This window comes from Larus michahellis, chromosome 4, assembly GCF_964199755.1.
Source record: "Larus michahellis chromosome 4, bLarMic1.1, whole genome shotgun sequence".
NCBI lineage: Eukaryota > Metazoa > Chordata > Aves > Charadriiformes > Laridae > Larus > Larus michahellis.
Window position 1 is genome coordinate 50369677 of NC_133899.1, and position 20820 is coordinate 50390496.

Below are 20820 nucleotides of genomic sequence, written 5' to 3' on the forward strand. Positions count from 1 at the left end.
GATTTGTCACATGTAAACATCACCTGTTGTTCCTATTTTTATTAATGTTTTCAATATTACTTTGTCTAATAAAACAGATACCTATGAAGAATTAGGGAATTTCTACCATCTATTAGTAAGTGAGAAGTGAATGCTCCAGGAGAAACACAGAATAACTCATTTGGTCCGTAAAGTATTAGTGTGTTTTGTGCTATTAATTCAACCTAGAGCATGGGTTACCTGCAAGGAACTTAATAAAAATGAGCTTATTTGTGTGTTTGGAAAGAAATACTCTCGTGTACTTATATTGCTATGACTGTGTGATGCAGGTTTGCACGGGTTTTGGTCTCATGAGGCTATTTCTCAACTGGATTTTTTGCAAATGAACAAGTAAAGCATCTTAACCCTAGGGAACAAATCGGACAGTGATGCACACAAGAGGAGATGGAGGATCTTTGCTATGGGTGCAAGCACAGTGCTCCTCCATCTCTTCCCCACTGGGAACAGTGACAGAAGTCTAGGTTAGGCAACCTCTCATCACGGCACCTTTGGCCCAATGGGCAAATTATGCCATGTTATGTGCATGTCGGCGCTGGGTTTGGTGCAGAGCCAGTCCAAGGAAAACTACTGCTCAGCAGGCACGGATCGTCCTGCAGCAGCTTGCCATGCAGAAGGATGTACTTTTTATATCAAACCTTCCCAGAGCTTCCAGGGTTCTCCATTGGTCTACACATTTCTTGTCTTTTTCACAGATGGCACAAGGCCCACAGCAACAGTATAGGTAACATAAATCTTTGCTATCTTAAGAGGAAAAAAAATAACATTCCTGGAGCAGGATATCCTCTTTAGGTGCCCTACTGCAAAACAGAAAATATTCCTTCTTGCACCAAGACCATGTAAAGCCCTTTTCCTCCCATGTGGGTGCCTCCTAGTTCTGCAGGTGCTGAGCTCGTGCAACACCCAGGCAACAGCGAGGGCAGGCAGAGCTGATGAGTTTAAGGACTTGCACATCCTTGCTTCTGTTTTGAGGGGGATTAAAGCCAGCAGAGTGTTGTTCTGTTTAGCTTGTATTTCTAGTCACTATGCTACTACTGCTCACACCAGGAGTGGGAAGAGGGATGGGTAGCCAAGAAGCAGTGAGGAAGCGCACAGAGACGCTTGGTGGCCAAGCAACGGCAATACTCTTTTGCTTTCTTGGTTGATCTGGTACCCATGGTCTGTGCCTCCTCTGCCTCTGCCCAAAGTCACCCTTAGACGTGATCTGTGCCCACAGGATGCCATATGACATGTGCCTGTCTTTCTCTAAACACTTGCCTACAATGTGCCACAGTCCCAGTCACAGACCTGGCCCACAGGCTGCTCCTTACCTCACCACCACCTCACAAACACAAAGCACAAGTCATGTTAATAAAATATGCTTTTAATGTGGTCTGCCCTGGACATGTTACACTTAAACATTTCAAACTCTTTCTCAAGGCAACTTGCACCATGCTCATTATCATCTTAGGACTTTCTTCCTCATGACTGCCCATCTTCTGCAGGATACAACGAACTGTACTCCACTATAATAGTTGAATTGCAATGTATTGCTGCAGTGAAATTCTTTGGATAAAAAGTTTCTCTTCAGTGTCTTCTTTGTTCATCTGAGATTGCCATCAAGTGGGGTTGATCAGGAATCCTTTGAAGGCTGCTGGCCATTCATAAGGGAGCTTCAGTCTCTTGGTGGATTAAGGGAACAAAAGCATCCTCCCTTGTCTGACATTATTTCCTTTTCTGTGTTTTCCGTGCTACTGCTGTGTGCAAGGCCTGCATAATAAGGTCCTCATTATTCAGGATGTTGTATTCTCCCAGCTGAACCAGACGGTCGTATGCCTTCTCAGTGTATTGGACTGAATATGTTGAATAAGGGGAACAGGAGCCGTAAAGATCAACTTTGCCATCTTCCATCTCTGACTCTGAGCGCTTCTGACCTAGGAGGAAGGGGAGACAAATCACTTTTGAAAGTTGGGAATTACTCTGGTCATAAGCAAGCAAACTTTTAACAGAGCAGGGAAAGGAGATGTCTCTCCACGGAGAGAGTTCATAATCTAAATTACTCTTGTGGGTTTTTAAAATTGTTTTTTAAACAAATGATTTTTTTTTCAAACTGACAACTCAGTCCCTGGCTCAGGTGGATATCAGCTTCTTCACATAATGAGGGGAGAAAAATGGTGATTTTTTTCTCTTACGTGGGTCTACACTGCAGTTCTAAACTGTGCCTGTGGCTTACGTAAGTACATCAAAGTTACCTGCAAACTAACTATCTTGGGGATTGAAACAGGAGCCCCATGACAGCAAATCTGACTTGGGAAAACAACTAGCTTTAAGCAACAGGGAGGTTTGATGTATTGGAACGAGCCAGCAGTGAAGTTTAAGCGTTGGAGTATTAAATATACTCCCTTTAATTGGGAGTTGTAGTTGTGGATGCCCCATCCCTGGAAGTGTTCAAGGCTAGGTTGGATGGATCTTTGAGTAACCTGGTCTAGGGGAAGGTGTCCCTGCCCATGGCAGGGGTTTGGAGGTAGGTCCCTTCCAACACGAACCATTCTATGATTCTGTGCTTTAATAGGCTGGCCATGATGTCAACCTTTTTCTGACATGCTTGATTACTTACCTGGTGCTTTGTATTTTTGGAAGGTATCATTAATTAGTGGGAAAAATAGCAGTACTGGTGCTCCTGGAGTCTCAGCTCCATCAAAGAGGTAACATTCCTTCAGGTTTTTCCTGTCTTCTTCACTCAAGTCCACTCTGGGAAAAAGGATTCCCTGCTCTGAGCAGTACTTGCAGGTCTGGTCCAGAGCCTGGATCAATGAACAGAACAGCATGAAGACCAAAAGAGGATCCCAGGACTCAGGATTTCTTAGAGTCCAGTGACAAAGGGGGCATTTTCCAAGCTGTGTGAAAGCTCTGAAACCCCTATTGGAAAGCGCTGTGTCAGTCGAGAGGTTTTTGCTTTCCCTGAGTTCTTAGCACAAAACAGTTGTATCACACAAGAAAAACAAATATAGAGCCTATAAATGAAGTATCACACTGCAGCATTAAGCTAAAAATGCTAGTGGTTAAGACTTTTAGCAGGAGCAATATAGAAAGCACCTAAGTGTTAAAAACTTCCAGGTATGCAGCTGTTGAAGAAGAAATGGAGACTACTTCAGTTGCTCTCACCTGTATCTGGGATCCTGCACTGTAATTTAAATGCAGGATGACATCCACCTTTCTCTCTGGTTTTAAAAGTGGCATGATGCTTGTATTGATGAAAAATCCCGTATCTACCAGAGACAGGAATTCCTCTGATTGTGTCAGCTGGTTGGGAAATGTGTCTAACACAGTATCTAAAAGGAAAGATATTTCTTGCTGTAAGTGTAATAGTGCAAAACTGGTTAGCCTGTTTTCAACTCTTACACCATGACCACAGAGCCCTAACTGGTTCCTGTTTTCGGGGAAGGGGGATTCACTGTATCCCTTCTCTTCTGCCCTCCTTACCTCCAGCCCCATGCAGTTTTGGACCTGCAATGGCAATATTCATGAAGGGGGTTTCTTGTGCCTCCCCAGTACGTGTGTCTTCAAAGAGAAAAAGGGAGGACCACCATCAGGACCTGGTGCCCCTGCCTTGGGAGGTGTGTGCCACCAGCAAACCATTGGCATGGAGCTTAACACCACGCCATGCTACATCCCAGTGTGCCACAACTGATTGATCTAATAGTGATTCTGCCCAACCATGGCCTCTAACCTTGGAGAACGGGTTTAATACCAACTCTGGGTTTCGCTTTGTTCTGCTTGTCTATCCTCTCCCCAGGCACACAGGTCTTCTGTTACCTTTCCATCTGCAGAAGTGTTTGTTCTCCAGGTAGTCATTATGCATCTGGAAACCCTTTAGGAAGTTGTGCTCCTGGGCGACACTGAGGCGGTCGGTGAGAGCACCGCGAAGAGCACTGCCCAGGGGGCCAGGAGGGGTGAACAGGCGAGTCCTGAGCTCGTGCGGCTTCAGCGATAGGAGGGGTTCCTCGTCTGCACAGCGAAAAGGTGTTAAATTCTACCTGCCTAGAGCAAGGTGATCCCCAATATGTCAAGGTTAAGTAGTAAAAATCAGTGTTTTCTTTATTTAAAAGGTCTGGGATGAAAAGACTCCATGAGCACAAGTGACCAAATGAAAAAGAAAATAAAATGCTACTCTTACCAGCCAAATACCATTTTCTTACATAGTCAAGATGTGGATAAAAAACAAAACCCAGTACCAGGCACCAGTAAAAATCTGCACCAGACGTTGTGGAACACTTGTGGAACAGGCTGAACGCAGGCTTTGGAAAAGGGTACCTGTTGTACTTATTTGGATAACAGTAGCTCCTACCTAACATAGTCAAGATGTTTTTGCTTTATTTACAGATCAATCTTATTATTTCTGAACATTTTACTCATCTGCCAACATCGGTGTTGAACCCTCAGTGAGCACATAGACCACAGGACTGGAGATTTTTACATTATCCAATTATGCTTTGCAGTATGAGACTTTGAATCCAATTCATTCTGGAAAGGAAATGTGGCATTTGAAGAAACACTCCAAAAAATGCCAAATACACGGCGCACGTCTCACATAGCAGATGGCGTGTGATGGTTTGTCTAACGTTAACTCTATCTAAGGATAAATACACAGTAAGGAAGAAGTATGATCATTTACCTATATTGTCAATTTTATCACGGGTCCACCTGTGCCAGAAATCTTCTGATGAATGGGACAAATTCCAGATATATAACACATTCAGTGAAAATAAACTACTCCACATGCCTGTAAAAGGAAAGAGCTTTCTAACTCAAACATTCACACATCATGAATTTCAAAACTGTTATCATGAGATTAAATTTGTGAGGTTTATGCTTTTCTTTAGTTTGTTTTAAATGGATGATATGTCATTCTTATTTGGCTACTGTTTTTTAAACCTTATTTTGATATCCAGTTTTTTGTTTTATGGTACTTAGGGATGGATATATATTTTAACGAATGGTGAGATTTTTGTGAATTAATATGATTTAAGAAGCCTAGGTTTTCAGGGAAAAAAACCAAGTAGAACAAGGCTTGTATAAAAGGAAAGAATGAAAGTTTGCAATCTGAGAGATCTGATGGGGAACTGTATTGATAAGGGTCTAACTACAATGTGATCTCACAGCTTCTGCATTTCATAGAATCATGGAATGGTTTGGGTTGGAAGGGACTTTAAAGATCACCCAGTTCCAATCACCCTGCCAGGGGAATAAGCCTGTTAACACACCGAGGGATCAGTTTTGACCAGGCATTTTAGAGCTTGAGAAACAATTTCTCTGGTTATCCCTTAGAGCACAAGTTCTCACTGGTTTTTGTTTCAGGAAGTGCAAATGTATGCATGTCCAGCATAGGCTTAGGCTAAAATAGTTCAGTGTGTCCCTCACTCTGAGTGAAGTGGCCAGTTGAAGACAAGTTTGCATCTCGAACCAGTCACAAGTTTCCAGCTTGTCTTTTTGTCTGGAAAACACGTACCCGTGCTCCACTTCAGTCAATAGCAAAAATACTTCTGGATATGACTATGCTGTTTTCCCCCCAGGCTTGCCCAGGCAAGGTGGAAACTGGAGCGAGTTGTGTGTGGCCAAAGCAGACGCTTTGGAGCAGGGGAGACCTGGCATGCTCAAGCACACCCCGATGCAGCAGAGAATCAGCATGGAGGCCCATGTAAACTGCCTATAGGAAGCACACAAATTACTGACTACCTGTGAGACAGGCAAGAGGCTCTGGAGTTCACCCTTCTGGAGTAGCATCAGCAGAACCGTGGATTCCCAGGGACCTGAATTTTATGGTTGGACCGGAAGTGGTACTGTATATTTTTATTCAAAACTAGCTTTAAAAATTAAAATAAGTATTTGTCTGTCACTGAATTTTCTTTTTTACAGTAAACTGCATCCATTATAGTAAGTATTAATTCACCTTTCTGGTGAAACTGCCCTGTTAGTCATGCACCAGTGCTTTATTAGTGCTTGGTTTATATATCTCACAATTAAAAAAATAAAAAAAAAAATCATTCAGATGTTTTTAAGACAATAGCTTACCTTCTAAGAAGCAGATCCTGGATTCAGGGACCCTCTTCATCAACCGACCCATGAAGAACTCGCTGCCAAAATCCTCAGCACGAACAAAAGCTCCATATTTTTGCAATCCCACCTCATAGGGGGTGAACTCCACCCATTCTGTGAAAAGGAACACAAAGAAGAGGACGATGTTTTATTACAGCATCATTACACGTAATGAAAGGAATTCAAAATGAAAATAATTTCTGCAGTTAAGTCTAACATTTCGGACCAATAGCAATGAGTTATAAGCTTGAACATGAAAAGTCTTTGGAATATTTTTGAGTCTGTTGCATAGATAGTCAAACTTTCACCTGATCAGAAGGACATTACACAAATACACATCAGCGAGGTTCTGTTCTTTAAACGAAAGGGTATCTTAGGCTATCTAAAATTATTGTCCCAGGATTTACCAGCTTAAAGATAAGGACAAATGGCTCTCAGAAGTCTCAAAATTACCTTTGAAATCCAGAGTGCTATAGTTGTTCTTGACGTTGACTGCAGTATAGATAGGCAATGGGTTCTGACCACGATCAATGGCCCGTTGCTGATCAGAGAGTCTATGGTTGTCTTTCTGTGATTCCAGAAATATGGTTACACTGAGACGAAAACTGGCACGGGAACTTTTTCTCTGCATCTGAGCTCGTAGGGCAGAAAAATGCCCTCTAATGCCTCTAATGTATAATGTGTGCTGGACTTAAATTCTGAAATGTTCCATATTTTTCAAAATTCCTGTAAACATTTTGTTACTGAAATATCTGCAGGCATCCAATCTGATGACAGATTTTTTTATGACCCATTAGGATGAAAATAGAAGGAAATGATGACGAGCAGAGAGCAATACTTTTGGTATAAACCAGCTTAACGTGTTAAGCTGCAAGTTTACGTAAAACCTCTCACAAATTTCAAAAGTCTGCAGGTCCATTTGATAATATCTCTCATGGACATTAAGATAATATCTGTGATTTTGCTATTTCTAAATAAAATACTTGTAGAATATGCCAAAAAAATCTCAAAACATAATATTTTTTCACAATGTTAATCTTGAAGTTTTCTCCGAAAAACACATCCAAAAATCTCACAAGCAAGAATGCTGATTTCCACCATGTTTGGATATCTATAAGGCTGCCACCAAATGTTTTGGAAATGGCTGTGCATTGGCATACACACAGTCTTGTAACAAACTGCTTTTCTCAGAACAAACAGAAAACTATCTTCTCCAGAAATTAATTTTCAGAAAATTGTAAGCCCCTGTAAACGCTGCTTTATGACATACTGTACCCCATCATGTAACAAAGATTCCAGGACAAGTCCCCAGAGATCTATAAAAGATGTTTTGCGGCCCTCTCTTTTCCGTTGACATAGCTGCTTTTTGTAGTACTTCAGATATTCCAAGGAAAGGGAATTTATTTTGCATTTTGTCATGTGTTTTCGAGCCTCACTGATTTGCTCGTCGAGATCCTTTTGTGACCAGTCAGCATCCCTGTACAAGTTTGACATAGTCCTAGGAAGAGGAAATATATACTGAAGAGGGAAAAAAACGCACCAAGGTTTGAAGTAGACAATGGCTACATTTTATGTTTCTATTTTAAGTTCTGGATTTGAAATTAAGTAAACGGTTCATGTTTTCAGTTCCCTAAGAAACTATCATGTTCCCACTGAAGTCACAGTCATTATCCCTGTCAAAATGGCTTAAGCAATTTGTTGGTTGCTGTTGCAAATTGTGTGACCTTCCCCGATGAAAATACTTGAATGTGTTCAATTTTGGATGAACATAAAAAAATTAGGGGTACTGAGAAGGTATTATAGGTAGACTACTGCATGTCAGCCCCAGCCTACTTCAGTGCATTGGTGTCAACAGGAAGACTCCATCCAAGAGCTGCCCAGTCCTACCTACTTACCATGTGGTACCAGACAAGCCAGTCAGGTATGTGGCACAGTCCAAGACATTGAGTTTCTTGAGCCCCCGCAGACTGCCATACAGCGCGGTCAAAGATCTCATCCCTCCTCCCGTAGTCATGATGGCCACCACTGGGGTCTGTGCAACACACGAGCAGAAAGGGCTGGTGTCAGACAGAGAACTGCAGCTGACAGCGGCTCTCAGTAGAGACCTCCTACTACACAAAGCCTGACACCACCACACATGCCTGGACACCCACTTCTTTCCGAATGATTTCTACTGAAACATAAGCTACCGTTTATTTCATAAAGGAGAACAGGAATAAAAGTAATGATGATTTTTGCTCAGGTAACTGATACTTGTCTCCAATGTGCTCAATACAGATGTTTGGTAAAAAACAAATGAAAAGTGCATTAACTCAAACCAAAATAGACAGTAAAAGAGAAAAAATCAGTTGTAAAGGCAGGAATTAAAAAGAAATCTCCCAGGTCAAAGAGAGGAGGAAGGATTATCAACAAGGATAACAATGGTCGGGTAAATACTGTGGAAGAAGCCATTTCTATATAAGGAATATCCAGCCTGGCTTGCAATGAAAGTGTAGAGGAAAAGAGTTAAATGCAGGACAGCAACTATAAAGGACGCAAATGGCAGGGTGCTATTAGAGGTATGGGTCAGTATTAGATGCGAAAATAAGTTTAAAGATGAGGAAAGACCAGAATTAAATGGGAAGAAAAAGAGGTCATATTATGCAGTTATCCCCACTGCTAAGAATTCATTAGATGTTTTGAATATTTGCCCTACAGACCTCGTGGTCCAGCAGATCCTGTTCCAGCTGCAGGACCTTCTTCAAGGCAGGAGCGACATACTTCTGCCTTTTGCATAGAAAGTCTTGCTCCTGCACACAGAGGTCAAACCCTAAACGCACATCGAGATGGTCTGGGCTGGAGGAGATCAGGAAAAAAGGATATTTTGTTTTATTATTAATAGACAAGCTCAGAGTTTCCAATACAAGAAAATCAACTTGATTCACAAAGTACCACATTTACAGGAGGAGCCTTTCCTACACTCTCAAGCAGATATAGTGTTGCATGAAGGAATGATGGAAAGAGGGACCGCTAAATTTCTAAGCAGCTATCAAAAGAAAACATAAGGGAAGACATTCCTGCAGATAATTTCTGAGATATCTGTTGTCCGGATTCTTTCATACTTTGCACTGACACCTGTAGGAAAAACTTCTCGCATTTGTCTTGAAGTAGACAGCGAAGTTTGCCTACTTCATGATCAACAGTACCAGGTGATCAGCTTGCAGTCTTACACAGTGTTAAAGACTGTGCTGAGCATAACACCATCTAGCGTAATTGGTTTGCAATATTTTTTCTTCTATTTTATGCATCTTTTTCATTATTCATGTCTCAGTATGGATTATACACAGGTGTTTTTAATTTTACACATATGGTGTGCTTCCAGCTCACATGAATTCCACATCACTTGGTCACACAACCTACTGTCCTCTTGTGAGTGCCTCCTCCCCAGTAAAGAGCAAAGGGCAAGATGAGTTCAGCTAAGGACAAGTTAGCCTCCAAGAGTGGCCAAGTCTCTTACCAGTCTTCTGCCTTCACATATAAATCAAATTGTTTATCCTGGAAAGCGAGAACACAAACAGTGTAAGTGTGACAACTGCTTTAGCACTCCTCCCCTGCAGCCGTCCTAGCAATGCAGGTATAAATCAGGAGCTCTGAATATTACAGCAGCATATGCGAATTGACCGCAGTGGTTTATTGTCAGGGAAGTTGTTCAGTAATTCCCAGTGTTTCCTAGTGAATGTAACATCTGAGGACAGGTGTTGTTTATAGAGGAAAGTAATGATAATGTATACTTTACCCATCCCTACTAACATTACCTCGCTTGGGCAGCCGGCCAGGCTGCGGCCACTATTACTCTACACAGCAGCATTTGCTCCTCCCTTTCCATGGCTTCTACCCCACAACAGCTGCGATCTTTCCATTCTATATAGATTTTTTGTAACCGTGGATCTAAAAGTGCTTTGAAAAGCATGGTCAGCATCAGCAAGAGACTGGCACTACATCAGTTAGTTCAGGTGCCCCACTGGTACGTTAGAAGAAAAGCAGAGCCTCAAAATTTATTATGAAGTAAGATCAGGATGGTGTAACAAGGATCCCCTGTATTCCCACTCACCTCTGCTAAGATTGTGTTTTTTCCACTTGGAAAGGAATGAAGTTCCATGTTTGGAGAGCCTGTATCAAACACATGGGAGCGCTGAAAAAATACAAATATATCCAAGTTTATATTGTAAGGAATGTCACTCTCACAATGCAAATTAATGTTAATATTTGTGGTGCATGTTAGTTTACATGCCATTATTATGTTTTATAAAGTCCGGTTATAACCTACAAAGGAGGGAGGTCGTTTCTTCCCTGGTAGCGTAACATCCAGCGTTGGCTGCTTGTATCTGGCATAGTGGAATTTGGCAGGAGAGGAGGAGCTGAAGGCCAGGTCAGATCCCAACATAATGTCTTGGGTGCCCTCATAAGAGCCTTGCACTTTAAAGGAGAATTCTTTCTCTAAGGAAGTGACACAAAAGCAGACACAGAGTAGCTTTCTCATCAAAATTGGAAACAAAGCTTCTTACAGAGACTATCACAGGGCTGTTCTCATGTTTCAGATTTGTTAGTTGGGTTTTTTTTTCATTCTTACATTAAGCCAACTGCCTTCATAATATTAACACATCATGACTTAAAAATAGCTGATGGAGAAATAACCTCACTTGGTAAAGATTTCTTCTTTTTCTTCTTCGTCTTCTTTCCAACCACCTGGACTTCCAAGCAACAGATTTTGCGAGACTGTAAGAGACATGAATAATAAAACACTTCATGGCAGGGAATTTCCAGTCTCAGATTCTGTTAGCTAGTCTACGCTCCTACTGATGATGATACAAATGCTATACAGGCAGTGCACTTTGTCCCAAGGAAAACATTTTCTCTCAACCACGACCTTTGTTTCAGATGCTGGCTAGAACAGGAGCATTCTCTGAGACACTGGACGCAGCCAGGGCAAGGCTGGGGGTGCAGCATGGATGAACAGTGCTTGCAGAAGGGAGAAGGTAAGGGCAAAGTGAAGAACAGCACCCCCAGAATCCCGACAGAGATGCAGAGGACTGATTTAAACAAACATAATGAGGAAACAAAGCTAATAAATGGCATAGTCGGAAAGTCTGCAGGAAATGGTGTGTGTCTGGGATGGGACAAACCCCGTTGCTCTGACAATACGGAAATTTGTGAGGAGTGATGTCCAAGGGAGAGTTCACTGCTGCACCGATGTCTCGGACCTAAACCACTTCCATGTGTTGCCTTTGCAACACCAGAGGGTTGCTAGCACAGGGACTCTCCCTGCTGTTCCAGCCCCAGCCTCTCCACAGGTGCCATCCATGAGGATGTGTTGTGAGGCAGATGATGAAGTGGGAAATCACAGTGTTTCAGTCAAAGGGTATGTTGGCCTGATGACTGTGAATCAAGTGAAACAAGTGTGGCAACAGGACAAGAAAGATGACAAAGCATGACACTCACCACTAGTACTCCATTAGTAATGATGGTTTCAGGAGGGCCTGAACTAGGAAACAGAAAGAAAAATACGTTCTTAATAACTCAGTATAATTATGGTATAATTAATGAGCCACACCCTTCTCCTGATTTTCCTCTTGCTTATTTTTAGCTGCGTATTGGATTTGAACAAAAAGTCCCAGGAGACTTGTGGTACAAGTTTCCTCTCCTACTCTACTCTGTCAAGGCACAATTGTCATCCTACCGGCTCATCCAGACCTGGAGCTCAGCAAAAAAAAAGAAAAAGGTACTGCGGGGGCAAACTGCATAGTGATTTTATCCTGAGCCCCAAGCTGAGGTTGCAGATGGTTTCAAGGAATCAATTTTTTTTTAAAATTGCCGTTTGTTGGAGGATGGGACAGAAAGGGCTCTAGATCAGCAATCCAGTGTGTTATTCCATGTTGTGCTTTGAAGGGAGGCAAACCCCCCCGCTGACCTTAAAGACAAACTTGTAACAGAACAGCAGTCCTAGTATCCTGGTCTTCAATAGCATTCATTACGCTAGGCAAAGAAAAGGTTTTAAGGTCTACCTAAAGTTCATGGAAGGTCATTCTGGCACAGACCAATTCATCACACAGCTCATAGCACAGGTTACTCCGGAAACCATGTTCATCAGCAGCATTGTCAAGAAATGATGCACTCTGGGCAATTATACTAGATTATTTCATGCCTCTGAATTGCTGTTTCTTTTTGCTGCAATTTATGTTGCACTTCATGTTTACTCACATATTATCCAATGCAAATCCCACCTCAAGCTCCTCTTGTCTCTGGAAAATAAAGAAAGGAAAATGTTTTTGGCACTGGTCTGCTGACAGTTCCCATAATGCAAGTTCTCATAATGCAAGTTCTCATTCTGGCAATATAGGTGTGCATGCACTATTTGTGACTGGCAGAGCATTTAAAATAGAGGCACCCACCCCCTCACATCTGTGTGTCTTGAGCCTCAGGTTTCTTCATCGATAGGAAGATTCTGGATGCCTGTGGTTGTAGTTTTTAACAAAGAAAGTAGATGGCTTGCTTGTTTCTGTTGGGGCACAAGGGACAGACCCAGGTGGAGATGCTGTCTCATACCGAGTCTGCCAGCAAAGAGAAAGAGGGTCTGCTGAGGGGATCAACCAAACCCTTCTGGTGTAAGCAGGGGAAATGGTGACAGACAAAGCAGCCGTGGAAGAAGGCAACTGCTTTTCTTGGCAATGTGCTGAGGGCATTAGGGCAGAGGTACATCTGACATTAAGGCCTGGTCTGTGGGGTGGTGGTGAAGAGTATAATCCCTAGGTGGAAGAAAGCGCAGGTGAGGTGAAAACAAAGGTGGGGACAGAAGGGATGATGAACAGAGAAATGAGATCATGCTGTAGGTTACTTAGTTGCTCAAATTACCTATTGCATTAAACACACCAAAAAGTTATTAATATAGGACACAAAAAAACCACAAAGGCCTGAAGAGTATAAGCTCTAAGTACTGAAGCTGTGCAAATGCAGTAATGAATTGGATGTGGCACCTCTAACCACTCAGACAGTAATGAGCTGGGTTACAGCTAGCCAAATGTTTCTATTTTACCAAGGGCTAGTGGAAGTCCACACACCACTCCACTGCTATTTTGCAGAGAAAGAAATGGTCAAATAAGGCATTTAAAGATAATGAACCGTGGAGTGGAGTTTGGGTGTGTGTACATAGGTAATTAATCAACTGAACGTTGCATGACAGATGCACAAGAGACTGGGAGGGAACTGGAAAAGGAGAAGGAGGGACAGAACATACCAGGAGGTGGGATGTGTGACTATCAGAGCCTCCCTGGACATTCAAAATAGGAATACTTCTCATTGCCAAGCTGAGTGGCATGACTTAGACACCTTATTTAAACACCCATGCCACAGTCCATAATTAGTAACTAGTCTGGTTCGACACTTGGTTTGATCATAGAGTTATTACTTCCTAATTACTAGGTTAAGTAACAAGTTATGACAAAAAGCATCATGTACTGGCCAGGACACGCTCCTTGGTCCTCAATGGGGACAGGCTCAGCAAAGTGACAATTTTGCAAAGACACATGAAGTTTGTGAGCCTCTGTGGCCAACACTAAACCCTTCAGTGTGCCTACAGATCCGGGTGCGAAGAGGCTTTCCCACGTCAGAGTGAAAACAGCTCCCTTTTATGTGGCTGGGCAGTCCATGCACAAGAAGGAAAAGAAGGAAGATTTTGCAAATAATATTTTAAACAGAAAAGCAGGCAAACATGTTCTTGCCAACCTACTCCATTTCTTATTTCAGACCTCACCTGTGAATCGCACTTGAAGTGCATGAAGACTTGCTCTCCCAGGGAAAGTTTGGCTATATCGAAGTACACTGTGAAGAGGTGGTCATCTTGAGTAACCACGTCCTTATCATAGAGCGCCAGCTCCAGCACGTTCTGTGAAGGGAAGGGAAGGACTTTAGAAATGTGTCAGGTTTCTTTCAAAGCAGGAGATCCCGGGGACAGCTTTTTTAGTCAGCTTTTGTGGGGTGGCCACTCCTCACAAAAGCTGACTAAAAAAGCTGTCCCAATAAATAAAGTTTACTGTCCCCAGAAAGTAAAGAAAGAGAGCAGGAAGGGAAGAAGGTGGAGGGGAAATGAACTCCATGTAGGCATCTGCCTATGAGGAGGAACGAGGGGATTTCACAGGTGTCTCAAAGGTCATGTCCTACCCATCGCTGAGATAGATACTTGTCTTTCATGGCATTGAAAACATCGTAAGGATATGTGTTATTCCCATACTGTTCTGCATCTTTCTTTGCCTCTTGAGAAAATTACTTATGTCCCCTTTGCAAAAGGATAAAACCTGGCAGTTGCTCCCTAGGTCACAGTTAACAGGGAAGTCACAGCTCGGTACCTTGACCTGACTCTGGATCCTGAAGTAGAAGGTTTCGTTCCAAACTGGATCTTTGCAGTTCTTGATGGTTTTAGTCTGAAATTTGTCAGTTGAAGCAGTTGGCAGCCACAGGCTCACATAGCAATCAGTCTGGCTTACTGTATGTTAAAAAACACAAACACATCTAACATGAAGATTTGCTCTAGAAGAAAGAATGAATTGAACAACAGGAAGCTCTTCTTTCAAAGAGAGAGAGACACTGATACATGATGACATATTTGTCCAAAATAAACACTACAATTTAGGTAACAGGAATGGAGAAAAAAGAAGAGGGCCATGATTATTCTCTGAATAAATATGACTAGAGATATAACCTATGCATTAAAAACAAAGAGGTTTCTCCTCCTTCTATCTCATCAAGCAATCAGTTTAGCCTGGAATAAAATAATTCGGGACAAACACAGCACCCTATATCTGCAAGGGTTAAGGAAACAAAGTGATAGCTTCTATTTTAGCCAGACTAAGCACTAAAAAAAACCCAACCCAAAACATAGAAAAAAGTGCTTCTTGATTTCTGCATAACTAAAGCTATAATCTTCTATTATATTTCAGTTGCAGGCCACCAGAAGTGAAGCTACAAAATGTAACAATACCTAACAGGTTGGTTAGCTTTTACACAGGGAATCGGGGTACAGTAATTTGGATTACTTAGCCTTGAGAAAGCTTTAAGCACAAGCTAAGTTTGAGATAAGGCTACTCCATTTTTCAATATTTGCTCCGTTATCTCAACCAGTTTGTGTTCTTTGTTACATGGATATACTCCAGAGGAAAACACAGGGCATCTTTCCAAACTTCTTGCTTTCAACAGACTGCAGAGCTTTCCTTGCTCCCTTTGGGGCTGCAGAGAAATATGTGCAATAGGTACAACTGTGACCTTATAGAGTCACCTCTGTGCAGAACAGGGCTGATGCAAAGAAGAGCAGCACACTATGTTCACTGTTGAGACCAGTATGACAGTGAGGGGACGTTCTCCATCATGGAAGAAATGTAGAAAACACTTCTTCTTGGAGCAGGACTAGCTAGTACCCCGTGAAGGTTAAGGAAGCCATACAGAGCACTGCAGATACTTACAGACATCTGCTTGGTGGATATTTCTTGCTCTTATGACTCTTATAGTCAGTAAGTAACACAGAGATGATTCTATCTGCAGGGAAAAAAAAACAACAAACCAACAAACATACAAAAGACAGGAACAAATGCTAAAGGTGGATAGCATATTTAGAAGACAGAAATGATCAAGAGAGAGAAATACCCAAATCATGAACAACTTAGTTGAATTTTTCTATGTGACTATGAAATGGACAATACATTTATTTTCCTACTAATATCTAAATCAAGTTCTAGACTGAAAGGCTTCTCTACTTTTATAGCATGATAATTGGATTTGGATATGTGGATTTGTTTTATTATAGAAAACGTATTTGTTTTCTAATGAAAATCTAGCTGCATAAAGCGGTAAGGGTCACACTCAGCTTGGGAGGGGATTTACTTGCTACGTTTCCAAGGTAGAAAATGAAAAGCTGCCTTAGGCTTTTTGCAGATGATAAAATTACCATTGTGGGAATCACCTCCCATCCTGTTATTACACGTGTTCAGTCTCCTGAGCTATGGGATATGATTTTCTCATGTTCCTACTCTTTTAAATGTGCAGTGCTCCCCAGAGTTAAATGCTGACCTCTGATGCCCACGCTACTTCTAATGTCAGAGGAGAGATCTCTGCTTTGCGCTTCCACCATGCTACTCACTATACATGTGTTTTTCATTTGTGGTGACATAACTGTCCCTCTTCAGCTAAGCTCAACTCTGACTTTTTCTTGGGCTTCACTCTTTCATATTAGCTCATGTCTCCCACATTAACACCTCATGCTTTACTTCATGGCCTCTCATATTGCTGTTCTGGTCTCATGTTGGAGCCCAAATGCTATTGTCATCCTTACATATTCCTTCTTTTACCATAAAATAAACAAATTAATACCATTAATCTCCATTTCCAATTAACCTTTTATTTCTAGAGTCATGGAAAGGGAGAAATGACACAATATGTTGGAAGAGATATCAGCAAGAAAGTTTTGCTCCAAAAGTTCTAAAATACAAAAGGCATTTAGTGCAACTACAGGGACACAGACAAGTAATGACACCACCTCCTTACTCCACCTATACTGCAAAATGACTATAAAAGGACCATTGGCCGTCCTGAAGTGACGTTCTCATGACACTGACCTCATTAGTCCCATTGAGAAGGAGACATGACACAGGCACTTCAGGAAAGGAGAGCAGTACTTTTGCTCTAGTTGGCCCTGAACAAAGCAATTTGGTATGTACTATGCTAATAATGTGCCGTGTTTACCGTCTGTAAAAAGTGAGGTACATTAGTGCTTACAGGCTCGATGGACTATAAATCCATGTGGTGTCTCTCATAATGTTAAACCTGAGTGTATTAATGCATGTGACCAGGGCTAATAAATATATGTTGTCCAGGTCGGGGGCAGTTTGCAAGTAGGCTAATGAAGAACCAGGTAAAAGTAGCCTTGAGGTAACCAAAGCACCTCAGCCTAGGAAAAGGCACCAAAGAAACTTGTGCTGTTTGGCTGCACAGCAGGTGACTGAGTGCATAAATCAAGGATGTCAAACCACTACTAAGAGTCCAAAGAGTAGCTGTGGATAAGACCGTCAAAGGCACTTGTATTCATGTCTAAAATCTAGCTCCTAAGGCACAGAAATGAGGCAGGTACAGGTGGAAAATATTCAGTAATTACAGAGCCAGTGGCTGGGGCTGACAACGGCTGGCTTTGGAGAAGGCACTTTCCTGGAAGAACTCAACTTGGTTTCATGGATCGGGTCCCCTGGTGCCAGCGTCATGGCCTGTGGTGATCCCAAAGCATCAAGGAGGGAGTGCAGACTGGACAAAGTACTCAGGTTTGTAAGTATGCCCAGTCATAACCAGGGAGTCTTGCTTAGACATCACATTGGTATAAATAACAAATGGACAAAATTCTGTCAGTGGAGTGAGTTTTGCCTAAAGAAGCTTGGTAGGTTTGTTTTGTTCTTCTGAATCTGCTGTGATCCTCACAGTGTAGAGAGTTGTGTTTTAGGGTGCATTTTCTCATCTTTGGGTTTTCCATTCAACTAATCAACAGAAAGGGTTGACTAGTCCTTAAATCATAAGCACGACATCTGTTGCTCAGCAGCTTAGCTTGAAACAGAATAAGGGACAGTTCCTAATTATTACTAAATGGCCTCAAACTAGAGAGAACAAGGTCAAAAATTTCCTAGAGGAGATTTTATATAACATGTCTGAAGTCTCTTGGAAAATTATTAGTTTTTTTAAAGGCCAGAAGAAGGATTAATTCAGGAAATCAAGTGTTGAAAATACACTTCAAGATTGTTCCATACTCTTTGTGGGAGTAAGTGGCACAACTTCACAACTATCACTACACTGGCAGTAAATTTGCCCTTGTGCTTTAGCAAGATGTATGTAGCAGAAAGCCAATTCAAACGCATCCTTTCAAAGCTATGAGTCTTATTAAAACAGGGTTCATTTCCCTTGTGCCAAGGATAGAAAACAGCCCTAGGACTTTAACATGAAGCAAGACTGCATAAGTGAAGCGATCAAAATGATAAGTGGGACAGTGTTTCATGGCGGGAGCTGGATGGGTTATGGTAGCTAATTAGACTGTTTGGCAGATGCTGAACCCTATCTGTTCTCACCCAGGCTCCACCCATCAGGAAGGTCTTTTAGAGTTTTCTTTTGAAATCGTCTTTTGCGGTACCTTTGTAACAGGAGTCTGCTGTTCCCCATCAGGATTCAGCCACATAATTGCTTCTCCTAGCCGATCGGTTTGAGTGATCAGCTCCTGCAAAAAGAACGGCCAACGTTACTCCTGGAGAAATCATCCTGTCTCTTAAAAGCAATCCTCATCAGGAACGGAGAACTGCAGAACAGCAGCAAAGGGGAGCCCATGGTCAGTGCTGGCCGTAGAGCCTTGGAAGACAGAGTGTCCTGTGCCCTGCTGTGTCCGGTGCCCCTGCCTGCGCCATGCTTGCCCCAGCAAGCCTGAGAAGAGGCGTAGCAGCCAGGTAAGGTCCACCCTTTGCATGACATACGGGGAGGGAAGGCAGCTCCTGGCCCTGGCTGTTAAAGGCACAGCAAACCTGTCTCCCATAAACACACCCTGTCATTAATCTTTCACCTTGAAGCACACCTCCATGCTCTTTAATACTTAATCTAAGGTTGCACATATCACGTCTCTAAAATGAAGAAAACCACCAGATATACAAAGTGATCCCTTTGTAAATACACTCTTACTCCCCAGGTAGTTTTCACTTCCTTCCTACGGCTCATTACCATTTTTTAAAAATTCAATAATAAGTTTTTTGAAGTTTTCGACAATAATTTTTTTTGAAGTTTTCTATAATAAGTTCTCTTCATCCTGTTCACAGTCAATTATAGTCAATGGTAGGTCAAGAAAGTAGTACCATCTTTGTGCTACGTGCAGCATAACCAGCTGAGATCCCAGATGCCTTGCTTTGCTCTGCACCCTTCTTACCTGAGACAAAATGCCATCTTGCTCCATTGTGGTCGCTGTCACGTATATGTCCAATGTTATCTGCGGCAATGCAATTTCACATCTCCCATCTACCACAGACGCCAACAGTTTAAATGTCTCATATGCAGGTGAGCAACTGTTTTATAAACTGACTCAGAGCCCCACCTCTGCCTGATTTCTTAAACCCAGTTATTCCCCTCCCATTTTCTTATACTAGGAAACTGTACCCTGTGGTCGAATAAGTAGGAAAAAAATACATTTGCCTGCACAGTAAGTAGAAGTATGCTGTTTGAGTCACTGCCCAATAATGGCCAATGGCAGGTTTATGACTAATGGTAAGAGAAGGATGCCCTTTTATCTGAACACTGACCTTTCCACTTAGCAAGACCTCAAAGCCTACAGAAATACATACTCTGTAATAAGATGCAGCAAAGCTACATGGATTGGATTTAGGTTATCTGTGACAGTAAGCAGATAAGCTACAATAGCTAATGGAAAAAAACGATGGACAACACTTGCTCTCAGACTAAACTGGTTCTTGCAAAAGGCAGTTTAAGGGTTTCTTTACCACATGCCCGTGCAACCCCAGGTCTAGGCGTGCAGAGCAGACACACTCATACAGTGGTTTATATCTACTCAGCTTTGGTCCACCCGGGCTAAGTCTCTCCTCAAGTCACTGTATTCTTCTCCCCTTCTTTCCTATGGCTTGTTATAATTATTTTTGTTTAGAGGAAGAGTCCTGAAGCAGTGACTTTCCTTAGCTTAGCTCCACCCCCTGTGAATAACTTCTGCACCACTTTACGGCTCAGACTGGCTGTAATCTAGCTGCATTTAAGCGCCCATGTCTGACCCAATGAACCCTGCCAGCTAGAGGCAAAACTCGGCACCAGCCGCACACGCTGCCCTCTGCACCATCCCTGGCACACCTGCAAAGCCACCGTCGTGGCAGGACACCTATGCCTGCCGCTGTGAGCACCCAGCTGACCCCTATACCATCAAAACCAACACAGCTCCCAGCTCCCTGGAACAGGATTAAAAAGGGACATCAAAGACTGTTGTATCTTCAGTAGGTCACAACAGATCAAAACTGCTGAGGGAAGGGAATCCTTTAGCTTCCCTGCTCTCCCGATATATTGTCTACAAGCAGGAAGTTACCCATTCCCTGAACATTCCTTGAACTTATTTGTTAATTATTGTTACCAGTCAACACAGCTCCCCTTTGCGCATTCCCACGCAAAATAATATCAACAGTCACCACGGTCAACTTGGTGGAATAAATTTTTGCTATAGGCTATGTTAGTTCACAACCCTGTGAAGGGTTGTGTCTGCATACGTGGCATGTTTCCTCCATGTGCCAGCTGCAATTATGTAGCTTGATGAAATGCATTTTTCATTAGGTCACAAAAAACCCTTGGCAACATCAGCATCTTTCAGCCATAGTTGAAGGCAGTGCTTTATTACGACATCTCCTTGGAGGGCTAAGCTACAAACCAGACTGTCCACCAGGACTGGGGCTCTGGGACTGTCACTCCCACAGTGCCTGTGGCCAAAAAGCTCTTGTTTTCACGAATAACATTTGGCATCCACATCAGAGACAGCCCTCGCAGGAGGGAGGGATCATGGCTCAGTTTGTACCCTGCAATCCATCCCTGAGACATTCCTTTATCCATGATGCTCACAGCAAATATTTGGTATGCTCTTATGCTCTTTGCAGAGATAACAGCAGTTTTGTTTTCCTGGAACAA

The 20820-nt window shown here is 42.4% G+C and overlaps 1 protein-coding gene across 1 annotated transcript; it reads right to left on the reverse strand.

Annotated features, from left to right (window-relative positions):
* Nucleotides 1-1740: 1740 nt before the first annotated feature.
* Nucleotides 1741-20745, reverse strand: LOC141743083 (cytosolic phospholipase A2 epsilon-like). Its single transcript, XM_074586807.1, has 22 exons — nucleotides 20611-20745; nucleotides 19076-19135; nucleotides 18299-18382; nucleotides 15600-15672; nucleotides 14490-14626; nucleotides 13898-14029; nucleotides 12349-12389; nucleotides 11590-11632; nucleotides 10791-10866; nucleotides 10418-10587; nucleotides 10202-10282; nucleotides 9608-9645; nucleotides 8811-8946; nucleotides 8007-8143; nucleotides 7387-7609; nucleotides 6565-6679; nucleotides 6088-6225; nucleotides 4691-4798; nucleotides 3832-4023; nucleotides 3181-3347; nucleotides 2633-2819; nucleotides 1741-1949 (listed from the first exon to the last, which is right to left on the reverse strand). Exons 1-22 carry the CDS (start codon nucleotides 20743-20745, stop codon nucleotides 1741-1743), a joined length of 2682 nt encoding a protein of 893 aa, XP_074442908.1.
* Nucleotides 20746-20820: the final 75 nt, after the last annotated feature.